General features: G+C 38.3%; 1 protein-coding gene across 1 annotated transcript in view; it reads left to right on the top strand.

Moving 5' to 3' along the window:
• TESK2 (testis associated actin remodelling kinase 2) overlaps positions 1-21,035 on the top strand; it is an 85,670-nt gene that overhangs the window by 26,367 nt on the left and 38,268 nt on the right. The window contains exons 3-4 of the mRNA XM_082313516.1: positions 2,226-2,347; positions 12,371-12,419. Of these exons, the coding sequence (XP_082169642.1) occupies positions 2,226-2,347; positions 12,371-12,419 (171 nt within the window). The remainder of the gene's footprint in view (positions 1-2,225; positions 2,348-12,370; positions 12,420-21,035) is intronic.

The following is a 21,035-nucleotide window of genomic DNA, read 5'->3' on the forward strand; positions in this document are numbered from 1 at the left end:
TCCACCACAACACCCAAGATTCCTAACCCTCCTCCAGAGGAAGTGTGCTGATTTAGCCACTGTGTATAGATTCAAAGCTTTCAAATTGTCCTTTTTTCTTAATTAAAATTTGCATTGTTGGAACAAATCTTTGTTTCTTAAGTCTATGAAAGCATTTTTAAAATTTTTTGTTCCTCAGCTAAAGCATTACTGCTAATAAAACTAACGTATAACTAAAATATAGATTTTAAGTCTGTATATAGACATTGACCTGTCCAACTTACCTCATTCATTCAAATTGGCTGGATATACAAAAGCTGCATAATTAAAAATTAATGAAAGCACACAATAGACACAAGAAACCTGACAAGTAACAATAAACCTCATCAACTTAACATGCAATCATCCTGCTTAAAACCAATAAGCATGCCAAACAGGCAAGACAGGTTATATGCGGAAGGATTCTAGATTATCTTGTTATAATGCACTAAAGCTGTAGTTTGACCAGTTTTATTTTAAAGCCAGTATTGCCACTGAATGGGGGAGTCCCATGCTTATGAACTCGCTGTTGGTTTCTGCTCTCAGTGCTGGTTTCTATATCCTTCTCCACCTCCTTTCTCTGATCCTTCCTGCACTGGGATTATGGGGTGACTGTGGGTGAGGCAGCTGAGGAGCTCATGGGCAGGGGTGGAAGCAGGAGAAAAAGCATCTGTGGGCTATATTTCTACTCACTCAGTCCCTCGATGTTGTTTACCACATTTCACTGCGATGTTTCCAGTGCTACCCTATACTTCAAACTAGGACGGGAATAGGCGACTCAGAAGTGTTAAGCCAGGCGCATGTCTGAAACATGACAACCTTTCCTCCTAGTACGTCCCTGTGCTGAATTCATGGTGCTTTGTGTCTAGGTGAGAATGTTTAGCTGAAATATGCCCCTTGTTCTTGAGGATATGGTGTGCAAATAAAACTTGAAAATGGGTATCACTTGCTGCCTCAGACACACCAGCGAGTCTCGCCTCCAAAAAACATACCCAGCGTTTTTCTTGCATCTGCTTATCATGAGTTCAGCTGTTCTTTCTGTAAGTCACGTATCACAGCTAAAGAAGCCTTTTATTGGAAAAGATGAGCAGAGTCTCCCAGAAGAAAAGGAGGCAGGCTGCCATTGTTTAAAATATAGGTATTTTGTATGTACCTACATCATAATGTACATTTGTGTTTTAAACTGGAAAGCTGATGAGAGTCTTAAATTCTTGCATCGTAGACTTTTCTAAATTTTTTTCTGATCTCCATAAACATGAATGAATTTGCCATGGTGGTAGTTCAGTGCTTTGAGAAGTACACATTTTCTGCTTATAAGCTGCAGCTGCTGATGTAGGAAGAAAATAATGGGAAGACAATTTCCATGAATACTGCTGATACGCATGTGGGAATGCTCAACTGCAAAGAAATTCTAAGGCTTGGCAAGTCTTGCACTATCGTGACAACTCCTGTCTGATAGTAGTGCACATCTACATAACATTGGTCCGTTTGCTGATGACAAATAGGCTAGTTTGAGAGTATCAAGTTAGAAATGGCCACAATCATGTATTTCTGACTGGGGAAGGTAATTCTGAATGGTGTGCTGGTTCTGCGCAGTTGCTAGAGAAATCCTCTTTTTCATGCTGACGCTCTGCAGCCACTACTGAACATCCTAGACTAGGTGATACCATGTCCAGTAACTTCTCTGCTTTGCAGCAGGGGTTGGTATGAATGCTTTCTGTCCACTGAATGTATAATCTGGTTCATGGTCTTGATTCAGAAGTAAACATTGAATACCTCTGAAATCTGCCCTGTAGCTGTAATCAGCAGGTCCTCTCAACACATTCTGTGGAACAATGACACCAACCACTGCAGTGGGAAAAGAGAGGTATGGTGGAACGAAGGTGAGTTTCAGAGGTCTTGGAGCAAGAAACTTTCTCTCCCTGGACAAATAAGTGGCTTCCTTCACTTGTACTAAGAAGCTGATAATTTTTTTTTTTTCCAACTTCTCAAGCTTTCTGTCATCACCAGTTGCAAAAGAACAGCAAAATACCTTTTCGCATTTGGATAGTATGCTTATAGAAAGTAATCTGTGTGATAAAGACTACAGAAATCAGAGTATAGATCAAGTCGTTTGTCATGAAGGATCTCTAAGTTGTACTACAACATTACTGGGTTTTCAGTCTTGCGTCTCATATCCTTATAATTTTTTTCCTTGTATCCTATAGGTAAGGCACAGAACTTCAGACCAGGTAATGGCTTTGAAGATGAACACACTGAACAGCAACAGAGCAAACATGCTGAAAGAGGTTCAACTTATGAATAGACTCTCACATCCAAACATCTTAAGGTATACTGGCTTTTTCCTGAATCATATAGAGTTATGTTGTCTTTAGTAGAGCTTTCCTATTTCCAGGTTGGTGTTGTGTGTTTGTGGGGTTTTTTTGTTTGTTTGTGGGTTTTTTTGTGGTTTGTTTGTTGGCGTTTTTTTTTTTTTTTTAATTGTAGCTGTATCTGTTGGGAATGCATTAGGATCAGCTTTTAATTTTATGGAAGAAGGGGAGGAGGAAGAAAAGACTTGAGCAAATTGAAAATCCACATGATTTTGGTATCTGGAGTTTACCAATAATGAGTAACTTATTTCAGAGAAAAACAAGTTTTCACATTATAAATTTCTGATGAATCAGTAAAATGATACGAAAAGTGAAATTTGGCTTCTCTTCATGAATTTAAATTATTGTAAATTTAACACCATTCAAATAATCTATGGTTAATCTTGCAGATTAACAATGCAAAGTGCCATAGCTTCTTCATATTTTTAAGTTTGTTTTCTAGTTTTTAGCATTTTCTTATTGTAATATTGCAAGGGGGGATAAGAGGGACTGAAGAAAAGAAGCTAAAGTTGAACTAGTCTGATTTATCTGCTCTTGAAAGGAAAAAGGTAGTTCTTGTTTTGCAATAGATTACTGGATGCAGATCTAAAATGTTTCAATGTGTATCTTGTTATTCCTTGAATTTTTTCAGTCTTGGTTACTCTTATGATGATGTGACAAGCAATTAACATAATTAGCTGAAGCCATAACATTAAGAAGTTTAAAGGTGTGATGACAGTGCACCAAATAACCGGTTCTCCTAAACTGCTGTTGCACAGCTGGGATCCATTTTGATAGTCTCAGGCAGTACAGCTCTTTCTGAAAAGTTTTGGAGACAGAGTGAACTTTAAGTAACTTAATTTCCTCTTCTTCACCAGACTGTTAAATAGTACAGACATAGTACTGATTCCTAAAATCCTTTATAACCATCTTTTCTGATCCTTGAAATCCTGGCTCAGTCTTCATCAACTGATGTGTAACAATATTATCTTGTTTGTTTCCTTCAGTATTTATGAGGAGACACATAGAAGTATTTGGACTATCTGTAGGGACCATTCCATTAATTCATGCCTATTTCCTATTATTTTTTTCTTAAAACCCCCAAAACCTGTGAACTTAGAGAATTTTTACTCATAGTAAACTGTATTGCTTTTATCACAGTATGCTTATTCAAGTGTTGTAGTAATCTGGCCCTAATTAGAATTCTTAATCTGTTTTCTCTGCTCCAAGGTGAGGTGAGTTCCCAGCAACTCCTCTGGCTCTTTTGTTTGTTTGCTTTTTAAATTATGTCAGATATCTGGCTTTTTAGGTTTCAGGATCATTAATTGTTTCTTATATCTATCCACCACTTCCTTTCCCTCAGAATCCTTAGATAAGCAGCGTATGATCCTGGGGCCTGATACAGCTGCTTTTTTAGTAAGTTTTGTGGAAAGAATAACTTCATAGGATTGGCATTGTCAGAATCATGAAGTCAGTACACTTCAGTTTCTTTATCAACTTTGTGTGGTTTGTAAATCTTATTTTAAAAAACATCTAGCTTTACAACTGTTCAAAATAAAGTATTTAATTTGGGCTGGAGCGAGGGAAAGTAGGAAAGGGATAGTCTGACAGGCAAAAAGCATTCAGTTGCAGATTAATGTAACACTGCCCCCTCCGCATGGAGTTACACAGGTGTTGCTGAGAACAAAAGTTATTGTGCTCAGTTCTGAGTAATTGCTGAAATTTAAATGCCTTGTGATGTCTAAGAGATCGTATTGATGATATACCAGTCCCCTCTGGCCTTAGAGCCTATGAATAATTTGAAGTCAGCGGTGTTGCACAGATGGTCCTAAAGAAAGAACAATAATGTATTGATTTATACATGAAGCAGAAAAGGAATTCCATTTGGTCTCCCAGTTATTACACAGGATTGAGAGAGAAATCTTTTTTTCTGTGTGCTCAACTAAGCCGTTATGAGTGAATACATAAGAAATAAATTACTTAAATAGAAACGGTTTATCTTTGCATAATTTGTTTTGAAGAATAAACTACAGTTGCTTTATGAATTTCTTGATTTGAGGCTTCTTCAAAGAGACTTCGTTCTCTGGTAAAAAAATATTGCATTTTTCTTATGTATTAGGTAAGTACCCTTGCTGCAGGGAGCAAGGACATTCCTACAGAAAATGCAAATGAGAGAACCATATTTAGTTTTAGTTCTTTTATTCTTTTATTGAATATATATACTGAATAATACACAGTAAAAACTATTCTTTTTCTATAGCAGATAACTTGGTGGTTTTGTGTGTTAGTTATGTGTCATTTTATTTTTGGTTTAAAGTCATTTACTGCAGTGTTTCCAGTCCCTTTATATCTGGGAGAAGATTTTGCCCTTTTTAATTGTTATCTGCCTATGTGTCTATATATACCTCTGTGTGTGTGTGTATATATATATATACACACATGCATGCAAACATCTGTATTTGTTTCAGAAGCCTATAAATCATTGGTGCTTCTACTAGTGTTGTAAAAATTAGTTTAGGACCTATTTCCCACTTTAGAAACACAGTAAAAATAGTATTTGGTAATCATTTGCTTTTATAGTAAAGTGGTGAGAGGTGAAAACATCATGTTGTCAAGTAAGAGCAGCTGGAGTAGTATTGCTGAGAGTCACTAGGAAAATTTTCTACAACAATGTGTTCCTGCTGAAACATTTTCTGGGATTATTTTTGGAAATTTTAAGCTTGTATTAGTATTTAAAGGGAATGATCCTCTTCCAAGAAGTTCTAATGTATAACTTCCCCTTTCCAGGGACTATGAGCTCTCTGTTTGCTGTTAAATGTTATTTCTGTCCTTTGAAGTTCGTCTTCTGTATTACTAAACTGTTTTGTCATTAGCATCAATTATTTGTAAAAAGTCTTATGAGGAGAGGCTGAGGGAGCTGGGGTTGTTTAGTCTGGAGAAGAGGAGGCTGAGGGGAGACCTTATTGCTCTGTACAACTACCTGAAAGGAGGTTGTAGTGAGGTGGGGGTCGGTCTCTTCTCCCTAGTAACAAGCAATAGGACGAAAGGAAATGGCCTCAAGCTGCGCCAGGGGAAGTTTAGGTTGGACATTAGGAAAAACTTCTTCACCCAAAGGGTAGTCAGGCACTGGCACAGGCTGCCCAGGGAAGTGGTTGAGTCTCCATCCCTGGGGGTATTTAAAGAATGGATAGATGTGGTGCTCGAGGACATGGTATAGTGATGGACTTGGCAGTGCTAGGTTAACGGTTGGACTTGATGATCTTAAGGGTCTTTTCCAACCTTAACGATTCTATGAACTATCAATTTATAATTATCAGTAAATAATTTATCAATTACTGATTAGTCACTGGATCTCCTCCACTTGCCTTGAAGGTGTACTCTGATTTTATGTAATATATACATCTGAGCTTCTTCATCCCCTGTCAACTCTAGAATTACCTACTGTTAATTTACGCTGTAAACAAGTTACATTCCTTAGTGCTGATCTGTTGTTTGCCAGTAAGGATACTAGTGGATTCTTAGGTTGAAATGTTGAGATCATGTGCAGTAGTTAATTGTAGCAGGTAGAGGGCTACGAGGTGCTCTGATATCAGATGGTTTGTAAAATTATGAAACTGGATAGATACTGGCTTTACGGCACCCAAAGTCTGCTCTCAACCTGTTTCAACAGGTGCAGTTGAGTCAGTTAATGTTTTAGAAAGTGAATGTCAGATTCAGCAATGATGCATTTATTTTCGTATATTAAAATCTTCCTTAATCTGGGCATGGTTATGTTTTTGACCATCCTGATGCTTTAGTACCTAAAATTTGTAACTGAATCAATGTTTTTGTCCTAGAACTCTTCCCTGGTTTATATGAACTAAGTGATATGGAGAAGAGATTCCAATCTTGTATTTGATAGCCAAAAATCATTGTTATCCTTTGGATGATTAAAAACCCCATCCCTTTGCCAACGTTCCAAAATACATAGAAACTTTTTACAAGCTATCCATTCTGATGTGCCCACAGTTAACTTCAGATGTTATTGCAAAGATTCTTGTATTTTTGCCATTGGTTGCATGATGTGAATAATAAGTATTGCTATTTGAAACTGCTTTTCTTCTGTGCTGTCCATGTCAACTCATTTTCACAGTTACAGATGCCTTTTGAGGTTTTTATGGTGAAGTTTTTTCGAGTTTTTTGAGGTTTTTATGGCCTGCAACCACCATTCTGGAGTGTGAGTTTGTCAGTACTTGCTGACTTTCTTCCACTCCTTAGCTTGGTAGAGATTACCTAGAGGTAGACCTGTGTTCTTACCTTAGTGATACTTTTGTGCTATTTTAGGAGATGGAGTTGTGTCACTGTGTTTAGGTTTCCCTGCTTCTAAGGCTTGGTGAAGTATCAGTCTGGTTATTTAGGCTTTAAAAAGAACTCATGTTGCTGGGCATGGAGTGAAATGTTAACTTTAAATATGCCCACTTATTTCAGTGTTTCTGTGCTCAAATTCTGCTCTTGGCCAGCTATGTAGATCCGTCTTGATCAGAAGACTGATGTAAGTAAAGAGCTTAGTTTTCACTTACCAAGTCCCCAGTAAGTATACCATCCGCATGGTAGAATCACAAAGATTTTAGTGGTCAAATATATACATATATATAAAATATATTAGGAAAAAAATTTAATATATATTTTCCATCAAGAAAATGAGAAACTGCCCTCTATTAAAGGGATTATTTTGGCAAAAATGGAACCTCTTTGTCAGTCTGTTAAGGGTATTTTGGAAGAGAAGACTTCAGCTCTTGCAGCTACATTGGCATGATGGTAAAAAGTAAGGGGATTTAGAGGTTTTTTTTCCTCCCTCCCTCTTGCTTTCTATTTCGATTAGCAGATGTGATTCCAGAGGCAGAGTAGATTTTAACTGTAACGTAGTAATGTTTTGTTCAGTCACTGTCTGGTGATCATAAGAAACCATATATGAAAGATCTGCTTTTTTTGGCTTTGCTTTTTTCCCCAGGGACCAGCTTAGGGACATTTTAGGAGTGGATAGGGCAAAAGCAGACAAATGGTGTTCCTGGAGTCCTCTGCTCTGTTTCTGCTATCAACCCCATCTCATATTGTCTCCTATTTCCACCTCACTCCTGCATGCAAGCTAAACATGGAGGCCTAAAAGCTTTTCTGCTTCTGATCTACACTTCTCCTTGCCCTGGGTGTGGGATGTGCTGGCTTTATCACATCTTCCCTCAAAACAGATGGTAAGAGCAGGAGTGGAGAAGTGAGCTGGAGTTCTGGTTTGCACCATGCGATGTTTACTATAGCCGCTTTAATACAGGTTGGTTGATACAGGGTAAGACTGTAATTGCTGGGGTTAGGGGAACCAGAGGTTTGAAGCATTTCTTAGCTTGCTTACTAGCTTGTGTCCCTGTGTTAGATCTGGTACCAGGGTTATGAAAGGTCTGGTGTATGCTTGTAAATGTTTTTCACTGCTTTGCTGCTTCTCTAAATGCAGATGTGCTGCCATAGTCATGAGTTTTTACCCACATCAAGGTAAGAAAATAGGGCTGGAAAGGACTCAAGAAATTTCTGTCCTTATGTCTTAGGCTGGGAGCCTTAGGCCTGCAGCCTGAGAGAACTGATACCTTTTCATTCTGATAATGTCTTACAGGTGTGTTTTTCTCATTTTCACCAATGAAGTGCTGTACCAGCACAGATTCTCCATCTCCTGTGCTGTCTCTTAAATTAGTGTATCTTCAATTTTGAGACAGAATTTCAGTCTTTAATATCACTACCGTTTGCATGAAAAAGTATTTCTTTATTTGCTCTGTACCTTAGGGACTTCATTTAAAACATTCTGTACACAGAAAGCCTTAGCTCATGTCTTAAGTGCTCTCATGGGAGCACTTGGAGATATTGCTGCGTGTTTGGGAGTGAGCGTGCAGGCAGACTGACTCGTTGATTAAATCCACCTTCTTGTGTGCACGCGCACACACACCAATAAGCATGCAGTGTGCATATTACATGAACTTCTGTCAAGGAGAATTTTATTTCATCTCCTTTCAGACAAATCTAGCACACTGGGAACACAATACCATTTTTTTGTGTGTGCAGTTTTCTCCTGTCAAACCTTCCTTTTTGTGAAATTACTTGTGATTGACTTTGTTACAATAGGCAGAAGGATGGCTTTTGTTTTTTAACATCCTTTGTCCTGTACTGAGCAGTGCTTTAACAGAAAAGAAAAATACATTTACTTCTCTGTGTAATGTGGTTATCCAAAAGGAGTATTTTAGAAATGCTGCGCACAAGACGGCAGAAGACAGGCTGTATGCGTTGTGTATAATATGTTACAGAAGGGATAGATAAACTGCCTTACTTCTATGTCTTGAATCAAAATGCAAGTGTAGGAAACTTAAAATACATTTTTAATCTAGCACAGTGCCTAAAACATTAAGGACGGTCTTAATGCAGACTTAATATTCTTACTCACCCTCTTTGTTCTCCAACAATCAGTGCAATGAAATAAGCATTTGTCTTTTGACCTTGTTTCTCTTTGTGTTACTGAGCTCATGTGAGAGACTTTTTCACTGGTTTGTTTGGTTTGTTTCTTATTTTTAATGTTATAATCAAACTGCTGAATTTTTTCATACAAGCAGTAGATTTCAGAGGGCATCAATTTATTATGTTGGACTGTAGCTGCCCCAGGTTTATCCACAGAAGAGGAACATGTCCCAGTGAAGTTCTTTTTAATGGGAAGCATGTGTTCAATGTCTAGATGTCCACAGTGGCTGTATAATGTGGATATTAGTTTTGTTTGATTTATCAAAGAGGCAAAGATTGCAGGCTGAGGCTACAGTTCTTAATCTCCCCTTTCCTGTCCAGAATTTTCTCCTTTGCAGTCAGACTGAACTGAAAGCAGTTTTGGTAACTGCTGTTAATGGACTAAGAAATATCCAGAGCACCTTCTCTTGCTCTTATCTAGGAGGGCAGATACTCCACATTGATTGAGGAATAACCTGGTCTATGGAAAGAGACTTCCAACATCTGAACATCACTGACATTTGTTAGAAAGCATTTTGTGGTGGAAATGTGCTGTGCTGTATTTAGTAGGTTGGACTCAAATAGCATCCTTCATATTTGCAGCTTCTGGGGAAACTTTTCCAACCACTAGTTATGATTTTGGAAGTGCTTCAGCTTTCCTGATAAGGCCAGATACACTGTCTTGAAAATAAACTTCCTTAAATCTGCAAATGGTCTCCTGTTTTGTGGATGACTGGCTCATTGAAGCTTCTTCCAACCAGAAATGCTTATAGGAAGTGTAACCTTTGGCTGACAAGACATTCTGCTGAAGTTCACCTACAAGCACATTTTGGCTCTGGAGACAGTGTGTCTAGCCAACAGGAATAATCTCAGCTGTACTGGGCCAGCATGTCAGCTTCCTACCCGCAGAACTTGGAATCTCATCTGGGGCAATCTCAGAAATTGAAATCTTATGTTAAGTCTTGCTTGGTAATTGTATTTCCTGGTAGCAGCTGCATGTATTATCTTTTAGTGAAAATGCTTTCCAACAGTGCTTTGTAGCAGTGCTTGGCTTAACCAAGAAGCTTATTATTGCTTGATAGAGCAGCTAAGGAGAAGTTTTGCAGGAATTTGGATCACTAGAGGTCTATTCTATCAATCTATTTTCCAGAGTCTGAAAACTGAGATTCTTGACACACAGTTTAAATGGTTTCAGTATGTTGCTTGTAAACTCATTAATTCTGTCTTTATCAGTGTATCTGGTTTCTCTTTTCCTGGGTAATAACTTCTAAATGTGTGGTGTTTATAAATGTATCTTTATGTCCAGCTTTTTTCCATGAGATCATGGTATTGAGCTTTGTTTTTAATTTCTGATTTAAAGTTAAGAAATGTATGTCTGTTTCCCAGTAGAAACCCTAAACGTTTAAGAATTTTTGAACTCTTACTCTTGATAACTTGAGCCAGTGTGTCTTTTCTGCCTTAAGTGTAGGTTCACAGAGGTAATAAATATGTTTCCATTGAAGCTTCCCTTGACCAAAACAGGTTGGCAGAAAAAGTTACGTTCTACCAGTCTTTGGGTGACAGTGATGTTTTTCCTGTTTGGTAAAGATGAGACAAGAAATTTAATTTCACCAAAATTTTGATAAATTCTTAATTGCATTAATATTTTAGAATTAAGTCAAATATAATGAATTCCTAATTTGAAAGTAATGTAATACACTTTTACAAAGGAAGAGCTGATATATAGATGAAAACATTATTTTTAATTACTTAGCCTCCGCTTTTGTTGAATGAAAATACTGCAGTACTGGGTTAATCTTGTGTCATTAGCATGTTTCATAAAAGAGACAACTTTTAAAAGTTGTGTAATAGTGGAACTGATATCTTGGATTTTTTTTCCATTTTTGCTTGTGAATAAAGCTATTTACACCATGCCTGATAACTCTGGGGACTTTCAGAATGCATTAAGGAAGAAACAGATTTCTGCTCTGGAGGAGTCTGGATTTCTTAGTCTCGGGAAGCTTAATTTGTCAATTTGTTTACAAAATTGTTCATATGTAATTGCTCTATGAAGTGAAACTCAAACAGCAATGTTTTGAGTAGATGGTATGTCTAAAAGAACCCTTCTTCCCTTTCCCCTGAATACCTCGTCGTGCCCTACTGTTCTTCATTAAACAAGAGGAACTGGATTTTCACTGTCTCTCAAATTAAAATCTGCGTATTTAATTTAGGGAATATTATTTGAGGTGCGAGCAGGCAGTAGATATTCAAGTACAAGTTCTGCTTCTTCTTTGGTTATAAAAACAGATTTCCACAGCTCAGCTTATGCAAAGGACCTTACCTATATTATTTTTCTTTGGCTGCTTGTAATTTACCAGTCAGCTGTTAGACAAGAGAACAGTGAGGATCATTCATTTCTTCAAAAGCAGCTTAGCTGAACTAGTACTACATGTGTCTTGCATCATTTTGTTTTTCAATTTGGAAGTGTTTGAGGATATAAAAGGTCCTTTTCCTTCAAATTGTTCTCCACAAGATTCCCCTGTCACATTTAACTGAAATCACGCATTTCTACCCCTTGCTTGCAAAGTGGAAATTTCTGAACATTGTGGAAATGATGGACAATGTGGTTTTGCTTGTTGAAACCAAAGACTGAAAATTAGTTAATCTAAAAAGAACCAATACTTTAACTGTGCAGGGAGGGCTCTGAAGTGCATACAATTTAAGTTTTACTGAACTTTCTCATGCGAGATGTTTACTGTTAATAGTAATTTGCATTTTGTCACTTTTAAGTTCAGCTTGTATGGTGGTAAAAATAAGCTTTCAGTTGTTCCTCGTGCGTTAAATGTATGGCACGTTCTCTATCACTTTCCAGAAAAATCAAGGGTGACAGTCATTACCGTTAACAGCAGGAGTTTGAACCTTGCGCAGCGTAGGTAACTTTTGTGGAATGTGTGTATACTGGATAGTATCAAAACTTGCTTCGGTCAAAGTCTTGGAAATAGAGGGTTGGGGAGGGGAAGTATACTGCACGTATCTGCCTTCCTATTCCTGCATGGTTAGGAATGGTAGGAAGAAACATCTTTATGCTTAAGCAGCAAAATGCAAAGGGAAGTAATTTTCTATTTATGCAGACCAACAGTGGATTACTTGGCTTAAACTTCCTTAAAACAGAACTTGGAGACTGTTACTTTCTGTATAAATCATTACATACTGGCCTTTGCTTATAGTCAAATTAGTAACTTTCCGTCTTGAGTTTGAGCTGTCTCCTGTGCTTTCTTGGAACTGCTAATTCAAATTCTATTGTAGCGTAGTCACATGATTTTGTTTTGTGCTGAGATGTTTAAGTAATCAACCTTGAGCTATGCAGTATCTGTGAGGCTGAATTTTTTTCTTTTTCTTTTTCCTTCTTTCTTGGCATATCCACTACTTCTTATCATCTTAGTTTCTTTAAAGAAAAAAAAAAAAGAGGGGGGGGAAAAAAGCCCAAACCACTTTTCTTTTCTTGTTTCTTGTAGGTTTATGGGTGTCTGTGTGCATCAAGGACAGCTGCACGCACTTACTGAGGTAAGACTATTTCATGATATATGTACTCAATATGAAACAGTTCTCAGGCCAGATTCTGCAACTGCTTTTCACCTTGAGTGATAGTTTCTTTTATGCTGACTAGTGAGTTAATCACACGCTACTTGCTACGCAGTGGGAAGACTGCAGAATCAGGCCTCAGAACTGTACTTTGCCCATAGCCCTTGTATGTCTTTTCTCATTAGAAGCGCTTATTAGGATGAAAAAAAATCACAGTATGAACGTAACATTTCACTGATAATATTCTAAATGAGATGTGTGGATTACCATTGAGCTGCCCCTAAATATTATGTGTTTCAGTGACATTGCATTGTATTTAAGTCTTATTTATACTCCGGTTGTGTGTATGTTTCACAGGTGAATCAGGGACGTTTCAGCTGGGTGATATTAGTGTATTCAGTCCCTACCCCTTCCTTATTTGGAATAACATCAAGATTACAGCTTAATCTGGGTCCCATGAAAAGGAATTATTCCATTGCTATATATCCTGGCCAAGATCTGGGTATCAAATGCAAAACTGAAGTTTCCATTCATGTGAGTCTTCCCACCAAGTTTTACTGGGTTGTATGTTTAATCCCCCTGTAAACTGCTCAGGAAAAACAAGAAGGGAGTATTCTCTTGTTAGGAATAGCATTGCCTGTTTTGAGTCAAAATCAATTAAATGTTTTTCCTGCTGTTTTAGTTTGAGTACAGATCTAGGGGAAACTCATGTTTTGTAAAGTTAATGTTTCTTATTTACTTCCATTTTGTAGGAACTGCTCAATTAAAAGATTAACCCTTTCCCACCACCCAAAGACAAGTATGTTATTAATTAGCAATTAAAACAGGTTCCTGGTATGCTTGCCAAGAACTACTGTAAAATGAGAAGATTGGATAGCTGTATGCCAATTATCAGGATATGCGTGGCCATCACTTTCTGTAACTTTTGTATGCAACTCTGAAGCAAAGATGCACATATGTTGGCAGTGAATTTCTTTATCTTCTGGGGTGACAATCCTGCAATTCTAGTTCTAGCTACTATTAGTGATGCACACTAGCTCACAGTGGCCGTATTTCTAGTGTAAGAGCAAAGGTAAAGGCACTTCCAGAAATTGCAAGATATAGCATGTGTGAGGGGTCCTTTGATATGAGAGGGACAGTTTATTTGATCTTTTCTTTTTTTTTTTTTTTCTTCTTTCCTTTCCCCGTGCTCAGTAGAGGAAACGTTTCTAAGATTTGGCATTAGATGGCTGATCAAGTCCTTCAGAGGCAGGCTTTGCTGACATTATTGCCAGTTTCTTTTGGACCTCTGATCATTTAAAACAGGGAGGTTTCAGGCCCTTCCACTCAGTAAACACGTCCTAGCAGAGATGGAGCTTTATAACACTTTGTTGTACTAAATCTTGGCAGATCTTCCTCAGTGTGTTTTTTTTCATTTTTGTTTGTTTATCTGTTTTTTTTCCCCTTCATCCCAGTTGTTTGCCATTTAAATGTACCTCCCCACCCAGAAAGCCAAGAAAATGAAACCAGCACAGATGCTTCCTCATGGAGAGCTAACTTTGTAGCTGCTCGCTTTGTTCAGCTATTTTTGAGTTCTTGGCAAGCAAATAAATCTAAGAAAGACTTCAAAGAATAACTTTTTATAGTTATAATTCAGAATAACAGAAGAGATTCCTGAAACATCTTGAGACCAAAGAGGAAAAGTTTTAGTCTAAAGAAGGTTGCTGCAAAATTTTGAGAAATACAATAGCTTTAGTGACATATTATAAAAGTGCATGTAGTGATCACTGCTTTTCTTACGTGGACCAAGGTGGGCATTTAATGCCTTCAATAGGAAAAAACACAACCGGAGGCCATCATAAGTTGATGTTGTAGGGAATCCACACACAGTTTTGTCCAATACAGTAGTAGTTCTTTGGTTTTACAGAACTTTTAAAAGTGAAGAGCTGTGTATGTTCCAGGTGGTGTTTTAGTTGTGTTTTCTGGCAACAGTAGTGGCATTTTTCATCTTGAAGTGTATGTAGAGTAATAGTTGAGTTCTGAAGACTTCTGGAGGTTAGAGAAGGGGGCTGAAATGGCTAGGTGAAGAAATTATTAGTAAGATGGACTTGGTGAATCACCAGTTCAAATATAGCCCAGGAGGATAAACAAATCAGCCACTGTCTCGTGGCTTTTTTTCAGCTTGTGGTCCAAGAAGGTGTTCTCCTAGCTTCCAGTGCTCAACATAATTGATACTAGCCTGACGCTACTAGCACTCGGAGAACTTCTGCCAGGGTTTCACTTTGGAGATGAAACTGTTGATTCAGAGGCCCATTGCTCAATAGGTGTCTGAGTCACTGCAAGGAGAATCCTCTCTTGCACTAGCCTATGCTGGACCTGTTCTGTAAGGAGCTTAATTATCCCTTCTTGTGTTTTGAGAGTACAGTTGATGATATGCTTAAGTAAAAGGAATACAGCATCACTTAGAGCTTATGTCTGAGGGCACGATGGGAAACCATGTTTATTTGTTTGTATATGTTTCCATGACAGAAGAAGTTGAGAACTTGTGGCAAATGTTCGGTGAATGGATTTAGACGACTTGTACTTAATAGCCTCCTGTGCTATTAACAGGCAGGCCAACAACCACAAATAGTTTTAGAGGAGCCTTGAGGATTTTATAAGCCTGTTAAGGGGCTACATTAGTAACCTACAGCACTTTGTTATTGGAAGGCAGAGTCTGAAGTGTTACAGATTTCTTGCATGTTTAGACACATGGGAGGCTAAACACAGTGGATCATGCAGAGCAGGTTTTTTGCTTGAGGAAGGTGCTGATCGTATGTAGGCCTTGGGTTTTTCCCTTTTGGCAGCATTTTACATTGTTTTAATTGTCCTCTCTCAAGTGGCTTTTGTTTTTAAAACTGTTGGGCAAGAAGCAGTTTCTGTTTGTTTTGGTTTGGTTTTTTCAAAATAAAAATGGAATTGTTTAATTATAGACTGCGCTAGGACTTTGGCCTTGTTCTGAATCCACAGTCTTATCAGTTTTGAAAATCCAATCTTGTTTTCAAAGTTTTACTCATGCCAGAAGCTATGGCATATGCCTCTTCTGAAGCAGATCAGTATCTATCCTTAGAGTCACAGAATGGTTTAGGCTGGCAGTGACTCTATCCTTGCAAGCACATAGTTAAGAAACATTTAAGGAAAGTGAAGTAGATGCTTTAATAGGTGTACCATTCAGATAAGTTGGCAGGCATTAGACTGCCTCAGTAACTTTGAGCTGATGGGCACAGATTTGCTGTGTTCATTTTCTGTAAAACCAGGAACTGCGTATTCCTTTCTCAGTGTTCAGCTCTAATCTGTAGCTAGTCGTTTGTTTCTGTAGCTACAAGAATCTGCAGGGTTGCCTGCTGTACTTGTATGCCTCTCCAACCTAATTTCAGCCTCTCCTTCAAGCCTCTCTCTGTTTTCCGGCCATCTTCCTAATCTGACAAGTCTCTATTTGCTTCCATTTCTTAATTTCCTGGCACACAGCATCCTCAGACGTGGAGAAACTTGCATCGTAGTGCAGGCTCTGGTGTCAGTTAGCATGAGATGCTGCTGAGCATCCAGAGACCGGGTCTGAGCCACTGCCAGGAGGTTAGCAGACAGCATACACTCCAGGGGACACAAAGCTGTGAGCCAGTTAGCGTGGAGCAGCCATGGCTTAGTAGCAATAGTGTACAATCTTATCCCATACACGTTTACCATGGAATGGATGCATGAGCAAGCGCCCATTTTAGATGGGAGGCAACCAAATTTATTTGTGCATTGCAGGTTCTATAGGCCTATGCTATTACACTGAACCAGGAACATAGCATGCAGTCTAGCATATAAAAGCCACTTAACACCTTTTTGCAGATCTTGTTGAACTCTGTTAAGCAGGTTTATCTGAATTTCTGAGAGAGAGGTCAGGCTAAAATCTTGTTATAATTAGATGCGTATATATGCACAGAACAAGTCATGCATCTTGATAATTCCTTCTTGAAGGAAATGAAACCCCTGACAGCTGTGTGTATAGAACATGAGGAAGGAAGAGTTATTATGTGTTGATTGGGATATCTTGAAATTGCAGTGCTTCACAAGGAATAGCTAATTGTTACAACAGAAGTTTTATGGCTATTAATTCATACTGGATGGTAGTAAAAAAGTGCACAAATGCTCTGCTGCCACAATCTGAAGCTGTAGCTTTACTTGCTCAGTGCAGGATCTGACATGCATTGGAGCTTTCTCAGGCAGGGAGCCGGGTCATGACAGTGTGGTAGGAACACACGATCTGTGATGGAGGGGTGGACAGTATTGTTTCAGCCAGCAGCTGGATCTGCTGTCTGCCTGACGTGCCTCTCCCACAGTCTTTCAGTCTGTCTTTTTGCCGGTGTACTACCTAGTCAGTTCTTCTGATTCCATCCCAAGTATCTGGTGTGGTATTAGATGCTTCACGGCTCTATGAGTATATTTGGGAAGCCTTGGTTTTAAGATGCTGTATACGTGGCATCGGAACAACAGTGAGATAACTGTAAGGGGCGAGCTGGCTTTTCTGTGTGCCTGGCTCCTCCAGTGCATCCCATTCAGTGAGTTTTCCTTATCAGCTGCCTCACATACTGCACCTTACAGGTACTGCGTGCAGAGGTGTGTGAAAGTGCCTTGAAGTCTAAAAAGTATTTCCTGGGTGCTCAGAGTGGTGTTGTCTGCAATAACACATGCTGGCAATGTATAGTATGGACAAGAGAGTTTAATGCAGATGTATGTGGCAAAAAGTGCTGTAAGAAAAATACCTTCACTGCTGCTTTACTTTTTTTTTTTTTTTTAGAGAATCCACAGAATTCTTTTAAATAGTGCACATTTTCAGTTCAATTAATTTTTTTATAGCTGTGTCGTAAACCCCAGGGAAAAAAATTACTATGGAAATCCTTCCAGACATGTTAATTTTTATCTTGGGCAAGATAATTGCTATTGGACAATTTTGACATGTTGCACTGTAATAGCTTACTGAATTTGACACTGCTGTTTTTACCATCAACCACAATTCATTGTTTTGAGACAAGAATGCTGTTATGTAGCAGTTTGGAAAAGATTTCCCCCCCCCCCCCCCCCTTCCTTGCACAGTGTATCCCTTTTGTACTCCTAAAGCTGATCTTAATGAAAGAGCCTGTGGCTTTTGAAGAGAGAGAGGGTTTTTTTTAATAAGTTCCTCTGTGATAACTGAAAACTTTCCTTCTCTTCTTTTTTTCCCAACGGCAATAATTTACGTAAACTATAAATGCAATTAGGGGAGTTTCAGGCCTTTGGAGACCTTCCTATTTTTAGTATTTTTTTTGATAGCACTGACCGGGAAGAAAAAATATTAAAAGCTTAAAATTTTAAGAATTTTTACAATTCTGCTGAATTATCCTTTAGAAGGAAAGGAAAGTAAGTTGTTTGAGACAGAAGGTCCTTTTGATATACAACTTCCACAAGCAGGATGTATCATTAAAAATGTTTAATTTTCCTTTCTTCTTTCCTCCCCTCAGTTCTTAGGCACCTTTCTATGGAGAGTCTTTGATGCTGGAATGGAGAAAGACAGGCATCACTTAGGTCTCCTCTTCTAAACCTTTATGCTACAGCAAAAATTGTAGGCGTACATTGCCTTCCAGATGGCAACTGCACACTTCTGGGAGTTTTAAAAAGCCTGGGAACACCATTTCTTCCCTGCTCCCTCCTCCCCCCATCTCCTGTAACACTTGCTAATCCCTAGTGTTATTCCACCAGTGCGATTCATATTGTTTGAGTAACTTTAGTTTTACGCCTGTAGCACTGCAAATATTTAACTCGGCTTTGTTGACGACAGTAGGCTAGCCTGTCAACCCTAGAGAACTTAGTGTCTTTAGAACTGTAGTTCCTATTATCAGTCATTCTGCAAATATTCCATATGGCAAAGGAATTGTTCCCAGTTTAGGTGTTACTGGTTTACCAGCTGAGGTTTAGTACCTGGATAAGATGGCTCTCTGGTGGTTGTCCCTCAAAAAGAGAAAAGCTGCAGTGCTAAGTTGATTATTCTGAGCTTGGAGACAACTGAAGAGAAGATGAAAGTTGTGTTAAGGGTGGCACCAAGTAGGAAATTAAAAGAAATGAAGGGACTCAACTTTATCCTGTTAAAAAATGTTACTCATCTGCTGGCTGCTGCCATCTAATTTCTAGCAAAAAAGCAATTAGAGAATTATTAGGCAAGCCATTTACTTCATGTAAGAGTAAAGGTTTAGGTATTATCTAATGTGTACAGTCAAGCCATACCCATTAGAGACTTCCAGAACAGTTTGTATCCTTAATAACTTGTGTTTTTCATTAGCTACCCTTGCTTATTGAAACCTTCCTTAGGTACTTTCTATAGTCTTTCTGACTGTAGTATTGAGAAAAGAAAACTCAAGAGGATGAGCAAAAAAAGCAGAGGGGTGGGGAAACTCTAGAGATGTTTTGGTCCTCTGTCTCTTCTCAGGTTTGGTCCCTAACTCTGGTCCAATTTGGTCTCATTTGCATACATAAAACTTCTTACTTGAGTGTGTCAGAGGTCTCAGGCAGTATGTCAAGTTATTTACTTTATGGTCTTGTGGAACTAGCAACTGCTGTGACTTTCTGGAGGAATTAAGTGAGCAACTGTGCAAACTTTCTCTTGGATGTTTTTGCTGACAGATCTGAGAATATACCTGTTAATTCTAAATGTCTTTGTTTTAGCGGAATGAGTCTGGATACAAAGTAGTGTAAAAAAGATGGAATTTACTTTGAAGCAACTTTAAAAAAAGGATTAGCATGCTATGATAACAAAGGATACCTTTCAGATGACTTTCAGCAGCCGACAGCTGGCATTTTTAAACTTTGTAAGAACTCTAAGTATGTGTAAAATTCTGCAGATTAAATTGATCCTTATGATCTCTCAGCCAATGAATAGCATGACCCGTGGATTAATACTGTAATAAATCTCTACTTGCGTGCTTTATTCTTTTTGTCCTTAGTTCAGATATTTTTTGTAGCATTCGTTAGAGCTACAGCTTCATGTTATGTACTTCCTTGGGAACAGGAAGAAGAGGAGTTCTTACAGTGGGGCTGTACTGAGGCCACTGCTGGAAAATGTAACGCGTAGGGGCAATCTGGGCATTTGCAGGTATAAAACCCAAGTACCAGAAGTATAAGTTTAGCCTTACATCAAGTATGTCAGAGACGCTGGGTCCTCTGCTAAACTATGGTTACTTTGTACCCTTCCTGGTATGGATTTGGGTATTAGAACTGAATATATTTAATTCCAGGAAGGTATGGTTTGTTGAAAAGAATGGATATGTGGTATAAAACTAGAGTACTTATTGCTATTATTTGCTTGCCTCTTTTGCCGCTTTCATGGTAGGACTGGAAGTCCAGCCAGCACACATCTGTGTTATTTCCTCTCTTAATTTGGTTGTTTGGGTTCATTAGCTTTTCCCTTACAGGAGTCATTAAGAGTCAGGCCTTGCATATACTTGCTTCGGAGTCAAGAGAATATAATTCATCTGGACCCCAGGGATTTGACTGCTAGAGAAGAGTAATGGTAATCTTGTCTGATGGAGCAGTAGTTGCACTCCCCCTTAATGACCAGGGACTGCGTGAGAAGTTCGCTGTAGGACCTGAGGAGAAGAGTAAGGGTCATGGCAGCAGAAGTAGGGTTTAAAACTGAGCAGGAAATAACTCGGGTGTTAGGAAGACTAGGCTAGTCTGTAATGTAAAGGTGAGAAATCATTCCATTTCATTGCAACTGTTTTTTTCCAGCACTAAAATAAAATGAATGCATCCCATGTCTGTTAAGACTGTTCACTGTCTGCATACCGCTTTATGTTTCTGTTCTTGAGAAAAAGCACTTATCTCACCACAGAAAAATTGTTGCAAGCTAATAGATGCTTTGAAATATCTAGTTAATTCTATCATAATTTTTTGAAAAAAACATAGGACTGTGGACTGTTTTAGTTTTTACTTTGGGGAATAGAGTTAAGGTGAATCTGCAAGACACAAAACCTCTGTTACCGTGTGCCTGCTTACTGGCACGTGTGAATATTGGCTCAATCTTTTTGGGTTAAAAAAAAACAACCAACTGAATGTGGACAGAAAGACAAGTCTATTGCCTGCGCTTTCTACTTCATTGTACATGACCACCAGGGCTAAGTTATGAAGAACTGAAAGTAGGACCTTTGTTGTCACATACAGCAGCTATCTTGACATAGGTAATAGGACTTTTGTTTAGAGCCAAAAAGTTAGGAAGTTTCTGTTTATATTCTAAGATGAATGTGTTTATAACATGGCAAACCAAGTTTCTAGCAATATAATTTTGAAATTTTAAAGATCCTGAATCTTTAAAGTGATAAGTCTTGGTATGTGCTTCAGATTTCTTCTATCAAAGTATCATTTTTAGCTTTTGCTTAAATTATTGTGACATTAAAAAAGAGAGATCTATAAGTTTGAATATTAGGTACTCGTATATGTGTATGTATCTGAAATAAGTTATTTTAATAGCTTTGTCCAGGACCACGTGTAGACCTTGTGCTTTTCTTGTTCCTGGGTAGCTTGAAAAATGATTCCTAGTACATCTTCGATGGTTTTGAAATGCAGTTA

This window comes from Platalea leucorodia, assembly GCF_965183815.1.
Source record: "Platalea leucorodia genome assembly, chromosome: 5".
Lineage (NCBI taxonomy): Eukaryota > Metazoa > Chordata > Aves > Pelecaniformes > Threskiornithidae > Platalea > Platalea leucorodia.